At 43.0% G+C, this 17,249-nt stretch overlaps 2 protein-coding genes across 2 annotated transcripts in view; one reads left to right on the top strand and one right to left on the bottom strand.

The window, feature by feature from the left end:
- Positions 1-3,110: 3,110 nt before the first annotated feature.
- On the bottom strand, positions 3,111-9,843 carry mafk (v-maf avian musculoaponeurotic fibrosarcoma oncogene homolog K; the record flags this gene model as incomplete). Its single annotated transcript, XM_084488341.1, has 3 exons — positions 9,705-9,843; positions 4,013-4,089; positions 3,111-3,581 (listed from the first exon to the last, which is right to left on the bottom strand). Exons 2-3 carry the CDS (start codon positions 4,055-4,057, stop codon positions 3,111-3,113), a joined length of 516 nt encoding a protein of 171 aa, XP_084344467.1. The 5' UTR covers positions 4,058-4,089; positions 9,705-9,843.
- A 4,158-nt stretch (positions 9,844-14,001) lies between these two features.
- ints1 (integrator complex subunit 1) overlaps positions 14,002-17,249 on the top strand; it is a 30,867-nt gene continuing 27,619 nt past the window's right edge. Inside the window, exons 1-7 of the mRNA XM_084482242.1 lie at positions 14,002-14,123; positions 14,485-14,606; positions 14,797-15,084; positions 15,731-15,927; positions 16,336-16,473; positions 16,592-16,754; positions 16,990-17,095. Of these exons, the coding sequence (XP_084338368.1) occupies positions 14,552-14,606; positions 14,797-15,084; positions 15,731-15,927; positions 16,336-16,473; positions 16,592-16,754; positions 16,990-17,095 (947 nt within the window). The 5' untranslated portion in view covers positions 14,002-14,123; positions 14,485-14,551. The remainder of the gene's footprint in view (positions 14,124-14,484; positions 14,607-14,796; positions 15,085-15,730; positions 15,928-16,335; positions 16,474-16,591; positions 16,755-16,989; positions 17,096-17,249) is intronic.

Raw genomic sequence — 17,249 nt, forward strand, 5'->3', positions numbered from 1 at the left:
TAAGATTTTGTTAGTTACAAAAGTGGTACCCACATTAGTTGGATACGAAACAAAATCACTTATTTGGAATTAAAATAACATGGATGTATGAGAGACTATAATACATAAACCATTATAAAAGTTGCATTGCTATGACTTGAATATAAAATATTTAAATATCCAGCAACAACTCTTCTTGGAGGGGAAATGTAAATCCTCTTGTCTATATAAAAATATAAAGTTTATCATTTAGTAATTAGTAAACACGATTACATTTACAAAATATAAAACCGTTTGTCAAAATTTTACCAATGATGAGACAGCATAGCATGGTGGTAAAAGGGTGGATTCAAAGTATTTTAGGCATCTGGTTTTGCATAGATATTTCATCTGCAACCTTGTTTCCATGGGAATATTGTATTGCCATCGTCTTTTTTTATACCTCGATATTTTCAATAGCCTTTTGAAGTTTTATTTGAAAATAGACATAACACGCATGCATAAAATACAGTTGGACGAAGTGCTTAGAATTGCGACCTTTCAGTCAGTGTGATCTTGAGTTCAAATGTTCTAGGTAGAGTTAATCCATCAGTCTACATACCAAGTTATTGCAGTAAAAATTGTCAGACATTTTAGTGTTTAACTCCGGAAGAGATATCTGTTGGGCATAGATAGAAACATTTCAATGAAAGACATACAAAGAATAGTTTTTCAAGATCATTTGAAAGTGAAGGAGACTTTCCTGCTCATAAAAAAGGTCAACAACATCATTTCCATTCAACAAGTTATTGAATCACACCACTCCCATAAACTGTAAAAGATCAACATCTAGACATAAATATAGAAAAATATGCATGAATATATATATATATATATATAATATATAAAACTCAATATAAGCGGGAGCACACACTGGAGGTGACTAACAGCTTCAAAGTGAAATTACACGAGATAAGAACAGAGCAGAGCAACGTCCCTGCGCACACATCACAGCAGGTCCTTACAGCAGCAAACCTCCCCACAGTGTTCTCTGCAGCCATGGAACCAATGGAAGCACAGCTCATGTCCTCTGAGCAAAGAGCAAATCCTGACATTTACAATCTCCACGACACACTCCATTCCAAACGTTGTTCCAGATAAATAAATAGAACCCCCCCCCCCAAAAAAAAATTATTTGGATTTAATTTCAAACCTCTTGGACGGTAATTGTGTGACGCTGCTGAGACTAGAGATGGGTGTCAGGAGTTTGCTCGCCAGAGTCTGTGTCGAAAAGCAAGGTGTGCCGCTAACAGTCTCTACTAACACTGACCACAGTGGCCAACAGCAGTCCTGCCTCATGAACCCAGCAGTAGGAATGATTGTATGTTTTTTTTCTTTGAGACCATGGACGGTATATGTGACTATAGAGCCAGATGAGAGTGCTAGGTTGTTTTTTTCGATTAACATGTCTTGCTATGAAAATTAAAATAGAGCCATAGAATAGTCTGTAATATACAGGAACTAAATTGAGTAAGGGCCATTGACGAGAATGAAAATCTATCCAATATGGATTACCCACGATCAAAGAAAAATGGCATTGCATATAAAAAGGGCAAAGGCAGCGGCTCACAAGTAAGTGCTTCTTTATGGTTATGTCATACACTGTAACTTATGACTTCAAGAGAATTTGACGCTTGACCTATAAATGCAATAAGTGGTCGGACCTCATAACTGAAATTCCCCCCTCCAAACAAAATGTGAAAAATAGACAGATGGCTGATGGGTCTGGGCATAAGGTTTTGGGTGTTTTGTGCCACTGGTTGCCCTTGTAGTTTTATACCGCTTCCCTTACCATTTCATATCAAGTGCTATTGCATTACGGACATCAAGTCCATTGCTTACATGTTCTAAAGGCCAGTGTGTATCTTCACAGGCACAGCTGTTGATTTACCATATTAATGGTTGGAGAGGAGAAAAAAATAACTCCACCGCAAAATAAACAAATGAGTATGTTTGTCTACAAGCCTCAATCTGTATCGGTCATAAAATGTTTGGAGGCAAATGGCTTTTGTACGAGTAAACAATACACAATCCCAGGCACTATTCAATATCCGATTTCTTCGGATGCAAGTATCCACGTTTATCATTCAACACTGCGTCTGTCTGTGGGAAACCAATTGGCAGAGTTCAGATCTTTTTCTAAGCTATAATTTGATGTGATGGCCAGATTCACAATCAAGACAGCAGCCAGTTGATTCAAACAAACCATTACAGGAGTGGATCTTTGCCCTATTGTCTCCGGTTATATATATATATATATATCTTCCCTGTATCACAATTATTTTTCCATGACTTATCAGTCTGTCTGCCTTTTCAAAGAAGAGACAATGAGACAACGCAGCCATTCTGCTTAACATTGGCTTATCGGCCATATACACTGAAGGACAGATTACTGACAAACTTTAACAACTAATACCCTTAACGTTTGAAGTAAAATTTCAGCAAAAAGGAATATTCAAGATGCATATGAATATCCTTTATTCTGTTGACTCACTGACTCTCGTTTTTAAGGTCAAGCATCAATGGCTACACTCCCATCGGGTCACTGGTACAGAAGGACAAACATGCTCTCACAGGGTTCTTTTGAGATGGGACCAACATCTACATCAAGTAAAAACCTTGGACGTTCTGCAGCAGTAGAAAAGCTTAAAAATCGAAGATCCGAGTCTTCTCGGATCTATGCCACTACGGTATGGCACACGGTAAACGCATACTCGCGCTGGAGTAAAGACGCAAAGACTCTGCTCTCCGTCATGGAAAACAAGGGATGGATCTCCTAAAGGTGCCCTGCCGGTTCTGGGTGGGGGTCTTGGGGTGAAGGGTAAGGTTAGGTGTTGGTTAAGGGGTTTCACACACAGTGCGTAGACGACGACGACGTAAGAAAAAGGAAACAGACGGCAACAAAGACGTAGTGAACGCAGCGTAACACAGGTGCCATGGCAAATTGCTGCATTCTCCTTAAAGTCCTGACAACTGGGCTTTCCCCCCCAGCAGTAGAGTATGAGCAGGGTGGGCAGATTGGGGGGGGGGGGGGGCGGGGGGGGGGGGGTCATGGCAGCTATGGCACATAAAACTCGGGACCCCCCCCCCCATCAGGATGCGGCCGAGAAGGGCGTGGTGTTGTTGTTGTTGCTGTTGTTGCTGCTGTTGCTGTTGCTGTTGCTGGCGTGTCTGGCCGACTTAACGATGGTGATGACGCTGGTGGCGCCCACCTTGCCGCCCGGGGACAGCGAGGTGACCGTCCGGGCGAAGCACTGCAGGGCCTCGTACTTGGCGCGCAGGGCGTCCAGCTCCAGCCGCATGCTGGCGTTCTCGCGGGCCAGCTTGTCCACCTCGCGCTGCAGGTCCCACTTCTGGCGCTCCAGCTCCTCCTTCTGCGTGACGCGCTTGATGCGGCAGCTGGCCGCGTAGCCACGGTTCTTGAGCGTGCGCCGCCGCTGCTTCAGCCGCACCATGTCCTCCTTGGTGAGGCCGCGCAGGTGCTGGTTGAGCTCCCGCACCGACATGGCCACCAGCTCGTCGTCGCTGAGCGCCGGGGCATTCTCTCCCTCCTCCTTCTTGACCTGAAGAGGGGGGGACGAAGAAGACGTTAAAGTCAGCTTTAAGTTAAAGTCAGCTTTATTGACAAGTGACAACAAATGTACCAAGACAAATAGAGGACGTGAAATGTCGTTTTGTCTCTGACCCACGGTGGTGCATTAAGTATTAAAGGATTCAATTAGGTAAAATAAAATAAAATAAGTAATAGTTACAATAAATATATTCATTCTAAATAGTATAGTAGTGCAATAGTGCAAAATAGTTCTGAAAAAGGTAGGCAAAACAAAACGGTGCATATAAATACAATTACATCAATATATTTTAAAAAGTAAATGGTCCAGGGTTCTTGGGGGCGGAGGGGAGGGAAGGGAGAGAGGGGAGAGAGTTGAGCTTCCTGAACAGTAATGACACAGAATGAAGGACCAGGCCAGACCAACTCACTATTCAGACGTACCTTTAAAGCTTTGCTTGTTTTGAAATGAGTCGTCATACCCTGCATGCAGACAACGGGCCAAAACCTCACAGAAGTCCCTGTGGGGGGAAAACAAAGTCAGTGTTCAAAACAATTGCTTATTATGGATTTTAATGTGGGAAAAAAAACGAACTGCAATATACTTTTGGCTTGGGGATCAAAGTGGTGCCCTGAGGTCACTCCCAGCGTTCTTTACTTCAATAAATGTGAAAGGACACCGCAACAACATTCCAGAGCGTCGTCATCATGGGTCAATATTTGGGCGTGCGCGTTTAGTACCGGACGTGGCCAACAGAGGTCAGCAGAGCACCGTGAGGAACCGTCCTACGGACTCTTGTTGCTATTGGGGGAGAGAGTAGCCCCATGGCCCGTGTTAACCTCTTGGAGGCGGGCCTCCAGTGATGTCTTTCATGAGACAAAACATTAATAGAAACAAGCCAGGCCACCCATCGTCTATTTTAGATCTTTGCACCTTGACAATTGTAGCTCGTGAGCTTCTTTTCCAGGGGACGCTTATAGACTAACCCCACCGTCTCTCCCCCTCTCTCGCTCTCTCTAGTATATACAACAGTGCCAGGCATGCTTAAGAGTAGCCAAAAACAGAGATTGCTGTGCTGTGATCCTCTGAGAGCCTCCCGCCCTCCACACACACACACACACACACACACACACACACACACACACACACACACACACACACACACACACACACACACACACACACACACACACACACACACACACACACACACACACACACACACACCAAGCCCCTGAAGGCTCCATTACAGGGCCTGCATTCTAGACTGACTGCGAGTGCACTGTTCCATGCTAGGGCTGCTGCCATGGAAACGCCCTGCCAATGGGCGTGGGAGTGCAAATCACATGGTCCCCTCAAAGGGTAAACAGGTCTCATTCATAACCTCAGCGCGACAAAAAGCCTACACAGGGGTCGGTCGGGGAAATAACAAAACAACGATAACACAAGGACCTTGTGCACGCCGTCTCACAACAAAACACAAACAGAACAACCATAAAGCTACCGTGATGTGAACATACAATTACTCGTGAACTAATGCATCTGCACTCAAACCTCGAGAGCAGGATTGCAATGTGCAATATGTAGTTAAAAAAAAACCCACGATAGTCATCAAATAGCCAGCAGTGACACTCGATCATTACATCAGCACAGCGCGTTTAGTTCTGCTGAACTTTACAGGGTTAGCAGCGAAGGCAGCATGTGGAACATTCCAGAAGTTAGTGTCACAGAGGCATACTTTCCTCCACAGTCACAGATGTATTTTTCGAGTCGAGAGACAATGCCCCTGTATTGATTTAAGCCTCATCTTGCCACTCAGATCCTTTTACACCTAGAGATTTTCCTGGGCTGCATGATGCCCTTATTTAAACCCTAGTGGATATATTTAGACCACAGCACAGCGCAGGCAAGCACGTGCACACGCACACGCACACGCACACACACACACACACACACACACACACACACACACACACACGTTAAGAGGACATGTGACAGAAGTAATACCGCGGTCAACCATTGCAGGGTGTGGCTATTCAGTTGCGGGATGAACTGCCCTTGAATCAGCTGCAGGCCATAGAACGCATTGCTGCAGCTGCTTGAAAACAAGTTCAACTGAGCCCAACGCGGGGACAGGAGCCCCCCACGGTGGGCAGGACATAAACGCAAACCATAAGCATGCAAAAAGCCTTCGCATAAAGTCAGGATAATAGAAGAGGTGTTTATACAAAAAGACTTAAAGTCTCAAACACCTCCGACCGTCCCGGTCCGGAGAGATGTAAACAGAGTGCACTACACTTCAAAAGCCCCACCACCAATCTACCAAACCCCCATACTCAGCCCGGGGGGGAGCTCGCCTCGTGAAGGAGCTGCCGAGGAGCACAGTGATTCCTCCGGCAGAAGGCTGTTGGCCCCCAAACGATTCCACTGTAACTGGTGGTGTTGCATCAAAGGGCATCCCCAGACGGTCTCTCCCTTGGAAAATATCACAGAAAGCCCTAACAACAAGCCTCACTGCCCCCCCCACCACCACCTCCAGTGTTGAACTAGCAGACCTCCATCCAGATATATTTGTATATGTGCACATCGCTCTAGCTGTTGCGCAATGACCTTTGCTTATCAAGATATTTCAAACTCTACGTCAAGGAATCCCGTGCATGTCTTTTTTGGAGACAGGAAATATGTGATGAGGATTATACATCACAGTATCCTGCCACTGAATGACTCCAACATGAATTAACACGAGTGTAAACAATCCAACGCACACATCCGTCCGTGCAATCACATAATGGACAACCCGCTGTAAAGGAGTGTTGTACCGTCTGAACACATTCTTCAATGAACTCTGCTGTCCCAACTAACTAACTCACTGGAGGTAATTACACTTGTGAGAACCACAGCAGTGAAATCCTTAAATATGTCTGGAATTCAGAAGTGCCTTGTTCAAATTCAGTGTGTACATGTAAACAACTTAAATGTGAGCAAGGTGAATCTGATTGGACTGTGCGTCTTCCATTTATCTGTTTGTCTTCATAAGTGGCCCTTTTGCCATGCAGAGAAACAGAAACAAACAGTAACTCAATCCCTTACGGAAACAGCTGCTCTCAGCAACGGTGAGTGGTTATCAAAACCACACAGTTTACGGAACCAAATAAGTGCACACACACACACACACACACACACACACACACACACACACACACACACACACACACACACACACACACACACACACACACACACACACACACACACACACACACACACACGTGACAAGATCAGAATGTTATATCAGGACATCAACACATACACAAGAAAGTCTGAAGGAGGGAACTCTGTGACTTCCATCCTAATCTTCACAAGGTATATTTAACTTCAATGGTTACGGGTGTTTGGTGTGTGAAATATAACCCATGCCCCGAGGTAAACAGCCTCTATGGCTTTGGTATACTAACAAAAACATCCATAGCAAAGACACAAGGGACGCTGGCTGGATCTAAAGCACTCACAAGCCAAGGCTTACATTCCAAGCACCACACTCCATAATTGGGGTCAGACATAAAAACAAGCTTTAGAAAAGTTAAATAGATAAATAAATCAGATTCAAAACGTAGCACTTTGTTCTTCTCAAGATACCCAAAGGAGACGAGAAGACCGTTTTGGTCTGTCTGGAGAACGCTTCAAAGAATCACGCTCTCCAAACGCAATGTAAAGGATAAATAAACCAGACTCAAAACAAATAGTATTTTGTTCTCCTCAGACACCAAAATGAGATGAGAGGAAGACTATTCTGGTCTAGTCTAGGAATTTGCCCGACCGGATTCAAGGTGCTACTTGAATCACGGCAGGCAGGTAACATCTGCAGGCCGCGTGCAATCGCCCTCCTTAAATAAACAGCAAATAACAGACAGCAGCACACGCATGTCTTTAGAAATCTGCGCCTTGTGTTGTTTTTCTGCCCTCTTGGCTCACTGAGAACATGCAAAGACGCTGACATAAAAGCCCACCCCAACTGGAAAGTTAAACTGGAAAACTGAAATCCTCCACCACCCTCCCTTCCTCCCAATCCATGTTCCATATTGTCCCAGAAGGCATGGTCTCCTACGTGGGGCGGTTTGGGGGGTGTTTAATCCAGTGGCGGGGGGGGGGGGGGGGGGGGGATAATACAGTGAAGGAAACAGGGAACATAGCTGGGTGGTGAGTCACCCTGTTTACGGGTAGAAAAACGTCAGTGGGCGGCAGGGAATCACACCCTTTCTCAACTGACGTTTCCTGGAAAACCCCGTTGTTTCGTGTGGAGGAAGGAAGGAAAAGTACAGCGTTCCTTGGAAAGGGGCTGGCATGAATAATGGGATGGGATGGGTGGGGGGCAGGGGGCGGTGGTTGGAAGGAAAGGGAGGAGAGAGTCTCTAGTTTTGAATATCGTAGAGAGCGAAGTGAGGGGACATAGGGAATTCTAAGGAATGTCAGGCATTCAGCAAACAAGGACATACCTGTCCCGGTTCCACTGCCTTGAGTGTAATTAAAGCGTGGGATGGATGTGAGCTTTGGACAACTTTGAACTACATACAGCCTCACGTTAGACTACTTAACACATATTTTCCATTAAAAAATATAGAAAAAATGTGGTTACAATAGGCATAACATACAGATTATTATGTGTAGACATGTTTAACTACAAGACAAAATGTGAAATTCCATTAACTTTGAAAGTTTTCCTAATTAAACGGCACTGAGTAGAAGCGCGCCAAAAACGTGTATGCGGGGACACGTCTGTTTCGTGTCATTACGTCGTAAAGCGGCTGACGCCAACATCAGCGAATTTGACATCACATGCACGCCAATGGCTGTCGAGCTCGCCACCTTTTTGATTCATGTATGCCCTGTGATGTAGGTCGTCAACGCATATCGGTTTCCACTAGGCCTAATTAAAGTGGTTTGTGATGAGTCATCACTTACTTCCGCTACTTTTACTTTGACATCACGCGTCCCGTGGTGGAGCCCACACATCCAATAATAAAAGCTTCTCTTCCTTAACTTAACAACACTGACTGAACAACATTGTAATGTTTATTTGCAACAAGCATATAACATAAATAAGCTTATATATATATATATATATATATATATATATATTCAGATACAGTTGCCTTGTCATTGCTCCACCACTGAGTTCACAGTGACTCACTATAGGCTACTCCCTCGGTGGAACAACAAGTCATAAAATTGGTCACAGTAGGAAATAATGAAAGCATGCTCTCGCGTCATGTAGCCCATAATGAGCTTTTAGCATAAATCGTATAAGCCTTGGATAAAATCAAAAAACACCTACGCAGTAGCCTATTAAAAAACCTACCAAATTAATTTTGAGAGACAGCTCTGCGCCTTCTTGCAATTTAAATTATAAACCATCTTGTAGTTTCAATCATAAGAGCTAGGCATACGGGGTTGTATTTGAAAACATGCGTCCTAAATGCAGGGATTTTATTATTATTATTCTACGATAGTTTGGAGTTATTATGAAGAAGGTCTGAGGAGGCGCGGCTGTTGTTCGCTGCCTCGCTCTGCAGCGCTGGTGGTCTCACTCACTGCGCCTCGTGCCCTTTGTCCCAGAACTCTAAAATGCAGACCACGTGTTGTTTCCCATGTCAGGGTTGTATCAGACTATATATATTTAAAAAATACGCAGTATATTCATTGTTTAACTTTATGTTACAAGTAACATTCAGATGTAGCCTACTTGGTGAATGAGTAACATGGTCACTTGAATTAATTGGCAGTCTGTTCGAGAATATTCTGGAATTATTTTTCATTTGTAAATTATGTCACGTACAAAAAAATATTATTCGATTAGGCCTTTATAAGTTCGCTTTGGATTAAAAAAATCAAGTGTTTTTTTTCCGCGTTATCTGTTTATGTAGGTCCTCCTCAAGCCGATGAAACATTTAACAAGTTTTCGCACAGTGAACAATATTTCATAACTCAACATTAACATGAAGTATAAAAGCGAGTCGCGTCTCACCGTCGCGAGGTACATGCGTTCACACACGCTTCGTCTGCACGCGCTAGTGTAACCGTGATAACGTGGGACATTTTGAAAAGAATGTCAGAATATCAAAGAAAGAACAGCCATACCTCTTCAATGCGGAGATCTGTGACGGGGAATGCGAATAAAATCTGCTGTGCTGTGAAGTCTCCGGCAGCTTTTGAAGTTAACTTGACACAATTGGCCAAGCGAGCAGCATGCGAACAGCAACGTATCCCGTACTAAATTAACTACAAAACAACAACAATGTATCAACATTCCACGCTTTGCTTCCGCAAGCACTCACGTCATTCCTCGTGACCGCCCCCTCCATTCATGAAAATAACTTTGTGCTGACGTGAGTCGGGCAACGGGGGGGGGGGGGGGTTAACGGACGCCATAAATAGATTACAGACACAACTGTAAAAGGGTAGGCTTAATGTTTTTTTTTATTCAATTTGATCTATATGCTACATAAGCACAATTGTGCTTAATAAAGCAACTGATATATATTTTCAACATTACTTTTTTCTTCTGAAGAGTTATTTGAGATTGAGTAAATAGCTGCTTGATAGAGTTATGATGTTTTCTCAGGGTACATGGAGTAAAATGTGCTGCATTTACCCCTAGAAAACATCATAACTCTCCATCCGACTCAGAAAGTCAGCATTCCATCCCAAGGAATGTATGTGCATTGAAGCCTCGTGCTATTTTGGGTGATAAAGCATTATCAAGTCATATATGGCAGTAGTCGACGGATATATGTTTACCACAGTTCTTTAAGCTGTTTAGCCCTTACTTATTTGCATTTACACAAATATGTCTTTAGCAAGAACACTGTAAGATATTTTCCTTTACACTTACACATGCTTTGATCCTTCACCCAGTCAAATTGTGAACCCTTTTTAAAAACAAAGTAAAAAGAAAGTTTACCGAAATGAGTACAGCAATGATGTATTGAACGAGGACAATATAAACTAGTGCAACTATAGCAGAAATATACAATTACATCACCTTAAATGTTGGTGTTATGCCTACAAAATGTATTACTTCTGGGTTAACTCCATGTGGATATACTTATCTGTGTTGAAAATACTTTTTTCCCCCACTTATACCCATATTTTTATACTATATTTAGGCTTTAAATGTTGAATTACCGTAGCAATGTATCCTGCCAGTGGATGTGTCCCACTAAATCTACATGTGGAACTAATGAAATAGTGATGTTGTACTACAGCCGTTCAACTTAATGTGGCATGCTTTTAGATGAAAGCAGCATGCTATAAACTTCATGGGATGAGTAATATTTTAACTACGCTTGCTGTACACTTGTTTCAGTAAGTATAGTCATGTTTACTTTCCCGTGCAACACATGACCTTTTAAATACCACGAGACCCTTCATCAAACAGCCCTAATTTAAGATCTGCCTGAAATAGAAACATGATGGACTCAAGATACATTCATTCATGACAATTAACCAGCAGCAAAAATGAAAGCTAAATTTCTAAGGTCATGTGATCATGTGGCCCCAGTGCCTAAAAGACAGCAACACAAATGCAGTTAATTTATGTAGTTATCAGTTATGGTGAAATTAAGACCATCTCACAGGCAAAATAAGGGAAGCCATATTCACTGTAATTAATGTTATCTCATGACTTCCACTGTTCATTTGACTATTATGAGATATGCTTTGAAAGAGAGACAAAGACAGGGAGACATGAAGACAGAGAGACAGGGGTGGGGGAGAGCAAGAGAGAGAGAGCAAGAGAGAGAGAGCAAGAGAGAGAGAGAGAGAGAGAGAGAGAGAGAGAGAGAGAGAGAGCAAGAGAGAGAGAGAGAGAGAAAGAGAGAGAGGTAGAAGAGAAGGAGAGATGGAGAGAGGGAGAGTGGCAGATTCATAGAGAGATATAGCGAGGGAGAGATACAAATGGAGAGAGAGAAGATATGATTTTGCAATACTGTTGCAAAATCATGGGGTCCATGCGCATAGAGTCCATAAGAGAGAGAGAGAGTGTGTGTGTGTGTGTGGGGGGGGGGGGGGGGGGGGGGGTGAGCCTGCTCGCTCACTCGGTGTGTTTTGAATTACAGGAAGTGAAACTGAGTCACTAATCTCACCTCTCTGTTTCAGGCTGCTGAGCTCAGAAATATGATCTCACACAAAGAGGCACCTATACCGCTCAAAGGATTCCTTCCTTCCTCAAATACTGAGAAGAATAAGGAAGCCACAGAGTGTCTAATTCACAACAAAGTTTTGAACTTTGGTGATAGACAGGTTGGTTAGCAATGGTGTGCTTCCCATTTCTAGTTTTAGCTACCCTCTTGCTTCACACACACATCATCTCTGACGTTAACATTTAAGAGGGAAAACTTTGACGATGACGTTCAAGAGGAAAAACATACAAACATGTTTTTGAACATCTTGTGGACTCTGTATGACACAGGAATTAAATATGGATTACTGACTCAACATTCCGCAAAACCGACTCCACCAAAAAAGTCTCGCTTTTTTTCACTCAGAAACACTCGACGTAATGAATTGGCATGTCAACGTTTCATGGAAACTGTTATAATGCGCCATCCGCAGTAATGGCAGGGGCAGCTGTTGTTGTCCATGATATTTCCGACATCAGCATCAGCTAACAGCCAGTGGCACTGTGGCACTGTTCTTCCAGAATGGCCATGCATTAGTTAATAGAAAAACATTTTAGACTCAATTACCTTTCGCCCTCCAGTATTTTATAAAATACCTTTCATACGTAACGGGCCCAGGCAGTGTTGTGTTTGGTCCCAATGGCCACCAATGCAATCTGTTTAGTTATAGAAATAGTCAAATCAATTTATGACTTAATTCAGGGAAATTCTGGCACTGTGCTGTTACCCCAATGAGGCAATGGTGTGAGGGCAATAGCCTACATTGTCATCACCATCAGAAGAAGACATTATTCATAACAATAACAGTGGATAACTGCTGGGAGGAAATGTGTGGAATGTTTATGTTCCCCTTCTCAGCCTTTTTTGTAAAGCAAGCCAGAAAGATAACTTGTCACGGTTATTTTCCCACAGTCGCCATGTACAAATGAGAATAACAATGAGCGTGCATGTACACACGCACGCACACACGCCCGCGCACGCACGCACGCACGCACGCACACACACACACACACACACACACACACACACACACACACACACACACACACACACACACACACACACACACACACACACACACACACACACACACACACACACACACGCCATAAACACAAATACAGGCAGACAGCCCAGCAGGCCCGCCTATAGAGGGCTAGACAGCGGATGATTTCTCATGAGGTTGTTCTTTATCTAGCCATGGGGTAAATGTCGTCATTCATCTTTGTTATGCGTTTACTCAGCAGCTGTGGATCATTTTACAGCTGTTCACTACTGCCACCCTGTGTTCAATCTGTAGAAATGCAGCTTAGTCGTGCTTTTTGTTGGTCTGCGTTGTTGATACGGATATACGGATTTTTTTTACTCCTAGATTTTAATTTAACGTTGGGACATATTGGTATACCTCCAAGTCTAGCTTTAATGTGGGTTTACGTAGGTTTAATGGTGCGTTTCTTCGGATATATATATATATAATATAAAAAAATGATATAGGCTATGCTGGAATATATATATATATATATATATATATTCCAGCATATATACAAAACAAATGATTTGATTATGAGTGAGGCACAGCCATAAGTACATATGTGTGTGGGTTCGTGCGTTGTCAATGTCAAAAGGGTTGTTAGGCTACACTTAAATGGCATTGCCGTTGACAGCCGTTTAAGACCCAGGTGTTCCTGAAAATATGGATACAGCTGAAAGGTTTGCGACACTCATTTAAAGCTTTGAATTGAACACTCATAAGCTGGAAAATGTTGTTTGCATGTACGATTTGTTTTCTTGACATTGTACAATTGTTCTTGTTAGTGTTTCTCTCGTTATCCTCATTCATCCTGTGATGAACGACATGATAGAAGCGGACGGACGGATGATTATTCAAGTTCAAGTTACTTTATTTTGTACCCAAAGGTAGATTTTGTTTGCAGTATAGAGTCATCATACACACACATAGGAAAAGACATGGAGGAACATATCAAACATCATCCAACTTAGGACAGTAGAACAAAATGTCAAAATTACACAAGTTCTACAGGTCCAGATTGAAATCTGAAGTGAACTAAAACATATGGTAAAACAACATAATAACTTAGTAAAAATGTTTAGGTTGAAAAAATGAGGTAAAATATGAATAAATAGAGTACAGCAATTATTGTCAATAAAAACAGCAATAAATAATAATTGTGTAACGCCCCCCTCCAGTAGGGGGCAGTATGAACTATTCTGTTGTTTTTTGATCCATCACTTGACACGGGGAAGAAGTGAGCTAGCTAGCGTACATGTTCTACAATACATCCGTGGGTGTACTATGAGTTACAAAGAGTGGCTCCAAAGTATTAAATGAAAACCCTTTCATGTAAAGGAACGAAATGTGAGCAATTTTATGTTTTACTTGTTAGATATGTATGTCAATAATAGAAGCGACTGTAGCGGCACATTGTAATCTATGACTTACTTTCCATGCCATAACGTTATGATTTGCTCTTTTCTCTTCTAAAGTAAGTAACGTTAACTAAACGTTATATAATCTGAGATTGAAATTTCGGGATTCTGTCATCTATTAGTGGTGTACGATGAGCCAACAGTGTTAGATTTACCTCAGATATCTTGATCTGCTATTCATTATCGCTCGCCTAATAACTCAAAGCCTCCCTGGTGTTAGCTGGCGGCTTCCTTAGTTTACCTTGCGAATAATGGTTAATATGCTGAGACTTGTCCTTATCGACCAAAAGATATACAGTGTCACGGATCCTGCTGTGGGTCTGAGGTGAAGGTCGCCTCGCCCAACAACATTGGACCATGAATCGCCCAAAGCCCGCAACGCTCAGGCGCCCCAGCGCTGCCAAACCATCAGGTTGGTCAACAACCCATTTAAAGCCCTATATCCTGTCTGCAGTGTGTCAGTTCTACTGCATATACAGCTAAGCCATTCCTAGCTCTTTTTTACTCGGGACACGACACATGTGTTTTATTACTGTTGGCAGAAACTGCGGATTAGAAAAATGTACACACAATTAAACATTATTTATTGTCATCCACCCCAGGTCACCCCCCCCCTGGAGATTTCATTGCGCTCGGAGCAAAAGGTGGGGGAGAGTCCAAGGCACCTGCCGTCCTTCTGAAGCCAGCGTCCACCGGCACCACCGCCGACCGCAAACGAGAGACGTCCACCGCCCTGCCCTCCTCCTCCGGACTGTCGGGCCTCACCAAGCGGCCCAAGCTCTCCACCACGCCCCCCGTCAGCGCCCTGGGGAGGCTTGCGGAGGTGGCCGCTGTTGACAAGAGGGCCATATCCCCCTCCATTAAGGAACCCTCAGTCATACCCATTGAAGGTGTCTGTTTTCTTTATGTTTACTCACTGAGGACCGGAAAGGGCGTAACAGGAACGTTAACTTTTGAATAACCACGTATTTGACGCTTATTGACAAGAATCAACATTCATTCAGTGCTCTGTATCTGAAGGCAGAGGCTTTGGAGAGGACAAAACACAATCTGAGATTAGGAAAATAATACGATAAGAGATTATTCTACACACAGTCGATTGTATACAGTGGACCAACAAGTTTCCAATTTCGAGGATCCTTGAACATTGGTAACACTTAACAATAAGGGTACATTAATTAACAGTAGTTAATGCAGTAATAAGCCTTAACTAACAAGTTATTATTTACCAATGTTTTTGTTAACCTTGTTAACTAATGATGGTCATGTTAACTAACGTAATGGGGTTCATGTTGAATTACATTTTATTTGTATAGCCCTTAATCACAGGTACAGTCTTAAAGGGCTTAATAGGCCATATATTTATGATGTTAACTATGGTATGAATGTTTACATACATATTAAATAACCCCCTAACCCTGATTCAGATGCTATATGATAATATGATAGAGCTTATTACTGCATTAACTAGTGTTTATTCATGGTTCATTAATGTAGCTCTTTGTAAAGTCTAACCGCTACGTCTTGCTCCCATAGTCCCCCCAGCCATCCTGCTGGATGACATCGAGGCGGCTGAGTCGGACGGTAATGACGATCGCATCGAAGGGCTGCTGTGCGGAGCCGTGAAGCAGCTGAAGCTGAACCGAGCCAAGCCGGACATCACCCTCTACCTCAGCCTCATGTTCCTGGCCAAGATCAAACCCAACGTTTTCGCCACCGAAGGAATCATCGAGGTGAGCTTCATCGCTAGGATTTGTATTGCAATTTGTAATTTTTTATTTTTTATTTTTTTGGCCTGTGATCTATCGCACTACACCTGCATTATAACACCTGCATTATATTTGTAAATACAGTGAAATTGTAACTATTGCACAACATGGATTTGTTTCTTGATATCTGTGCTCTTTCCTCCTTTCCAATATATTTTTATATTCATTGCCTTTTCATTAATATTTCTAAATTTGTATGTAGATAATTGCTTATATATTGGGACTTTGGCCAATACAATTCTGAATCTCAAATGTAATATCGTAAATAGGTTAGAAAAGCAGACTATGTAAATTTGAAGTATTTAGTTCATGTTCAAATTGAATTCTCTGTATTTTCTTTGACTCTCTCTTGTGATGTGACTCTCTATGAAGGCGTTGTGCAGCCTGCTACGCCGGGATGCTTCCATCAACTTCAAAGCCAAGGGCAACAGTCTTGTCTCTGTGCTGGCTTGTAACCTGCTGATGGCCGCCTATGAAGAGGATGAGAACTGGCCAGAGATCTTCGTCAAAGTAAGAGTCCCTCCACAATGTAAAAATACAATACATAATCGTTTTTTAAGTTTTCTTTATTAGAGAGAGAGATTAATGAGAGTATTAATGCTCATGTGGACACTTTGATTCTGTACAGGTGTACATCGAGGACTCCCTGGGAGAAAGGATCTGGGTGGACAGCTCCCACTGTAAGAACTTTGTGGACAACATCCAGACGGCCTTCGGCACTAAAATGCCCCCAAAGAGCATGCTGCTGCAAGCAGACACGGGCCGAACCGGAGGGGGGGACCTCAGCGCAGGTACACACACACACACACACACACACACACACACACACACACACACACACACACACACACACACACACACACACACACACACACACACACACACACACACACACACACACACACACACACGAAAGACACACACACACGAAAGACACACACACGAAAGACTAGGGTTTCCCATGTATCTAAACTAGTTTGGATCACTTTGCCTGACTGTGTGTCTGTGTCTATGTGTGTGTTTTAGGCAGCAGCCCCCATCCATCCACTCCAGACGAGGACGACAGCCAGACTGAGCTGCTGATCGGCGAGGACAAGCTCAGCCCTGAGGACGACGGGCAGGTCATGCCCAGGTACAGGAGCTGGTAGCCCCCCCCCCTCCCCATGGGAGAAGGGGCAACTGCATTTCCAAAGAACATTTCTTTTTGATTTTAGTTTAGCTTTTTTTGTTGGTTTGTTGGACACTCGGTTAATTATTATCTCTACATTATTTATTATTATTTATTT

The sequence above is a fragment of the Micromesistius poutassou genome (genome assembly GCF_964030765.1).
Source record: "Micromesistius poutassou genome assembly, chromosome: 1".
Taxonomy (NCBI): Eukaryota; Metazoa; Chordata; class Actinopteri; order Gadiformes; family Gadidae; genus Micromesistius; species Micromesistius poutassou.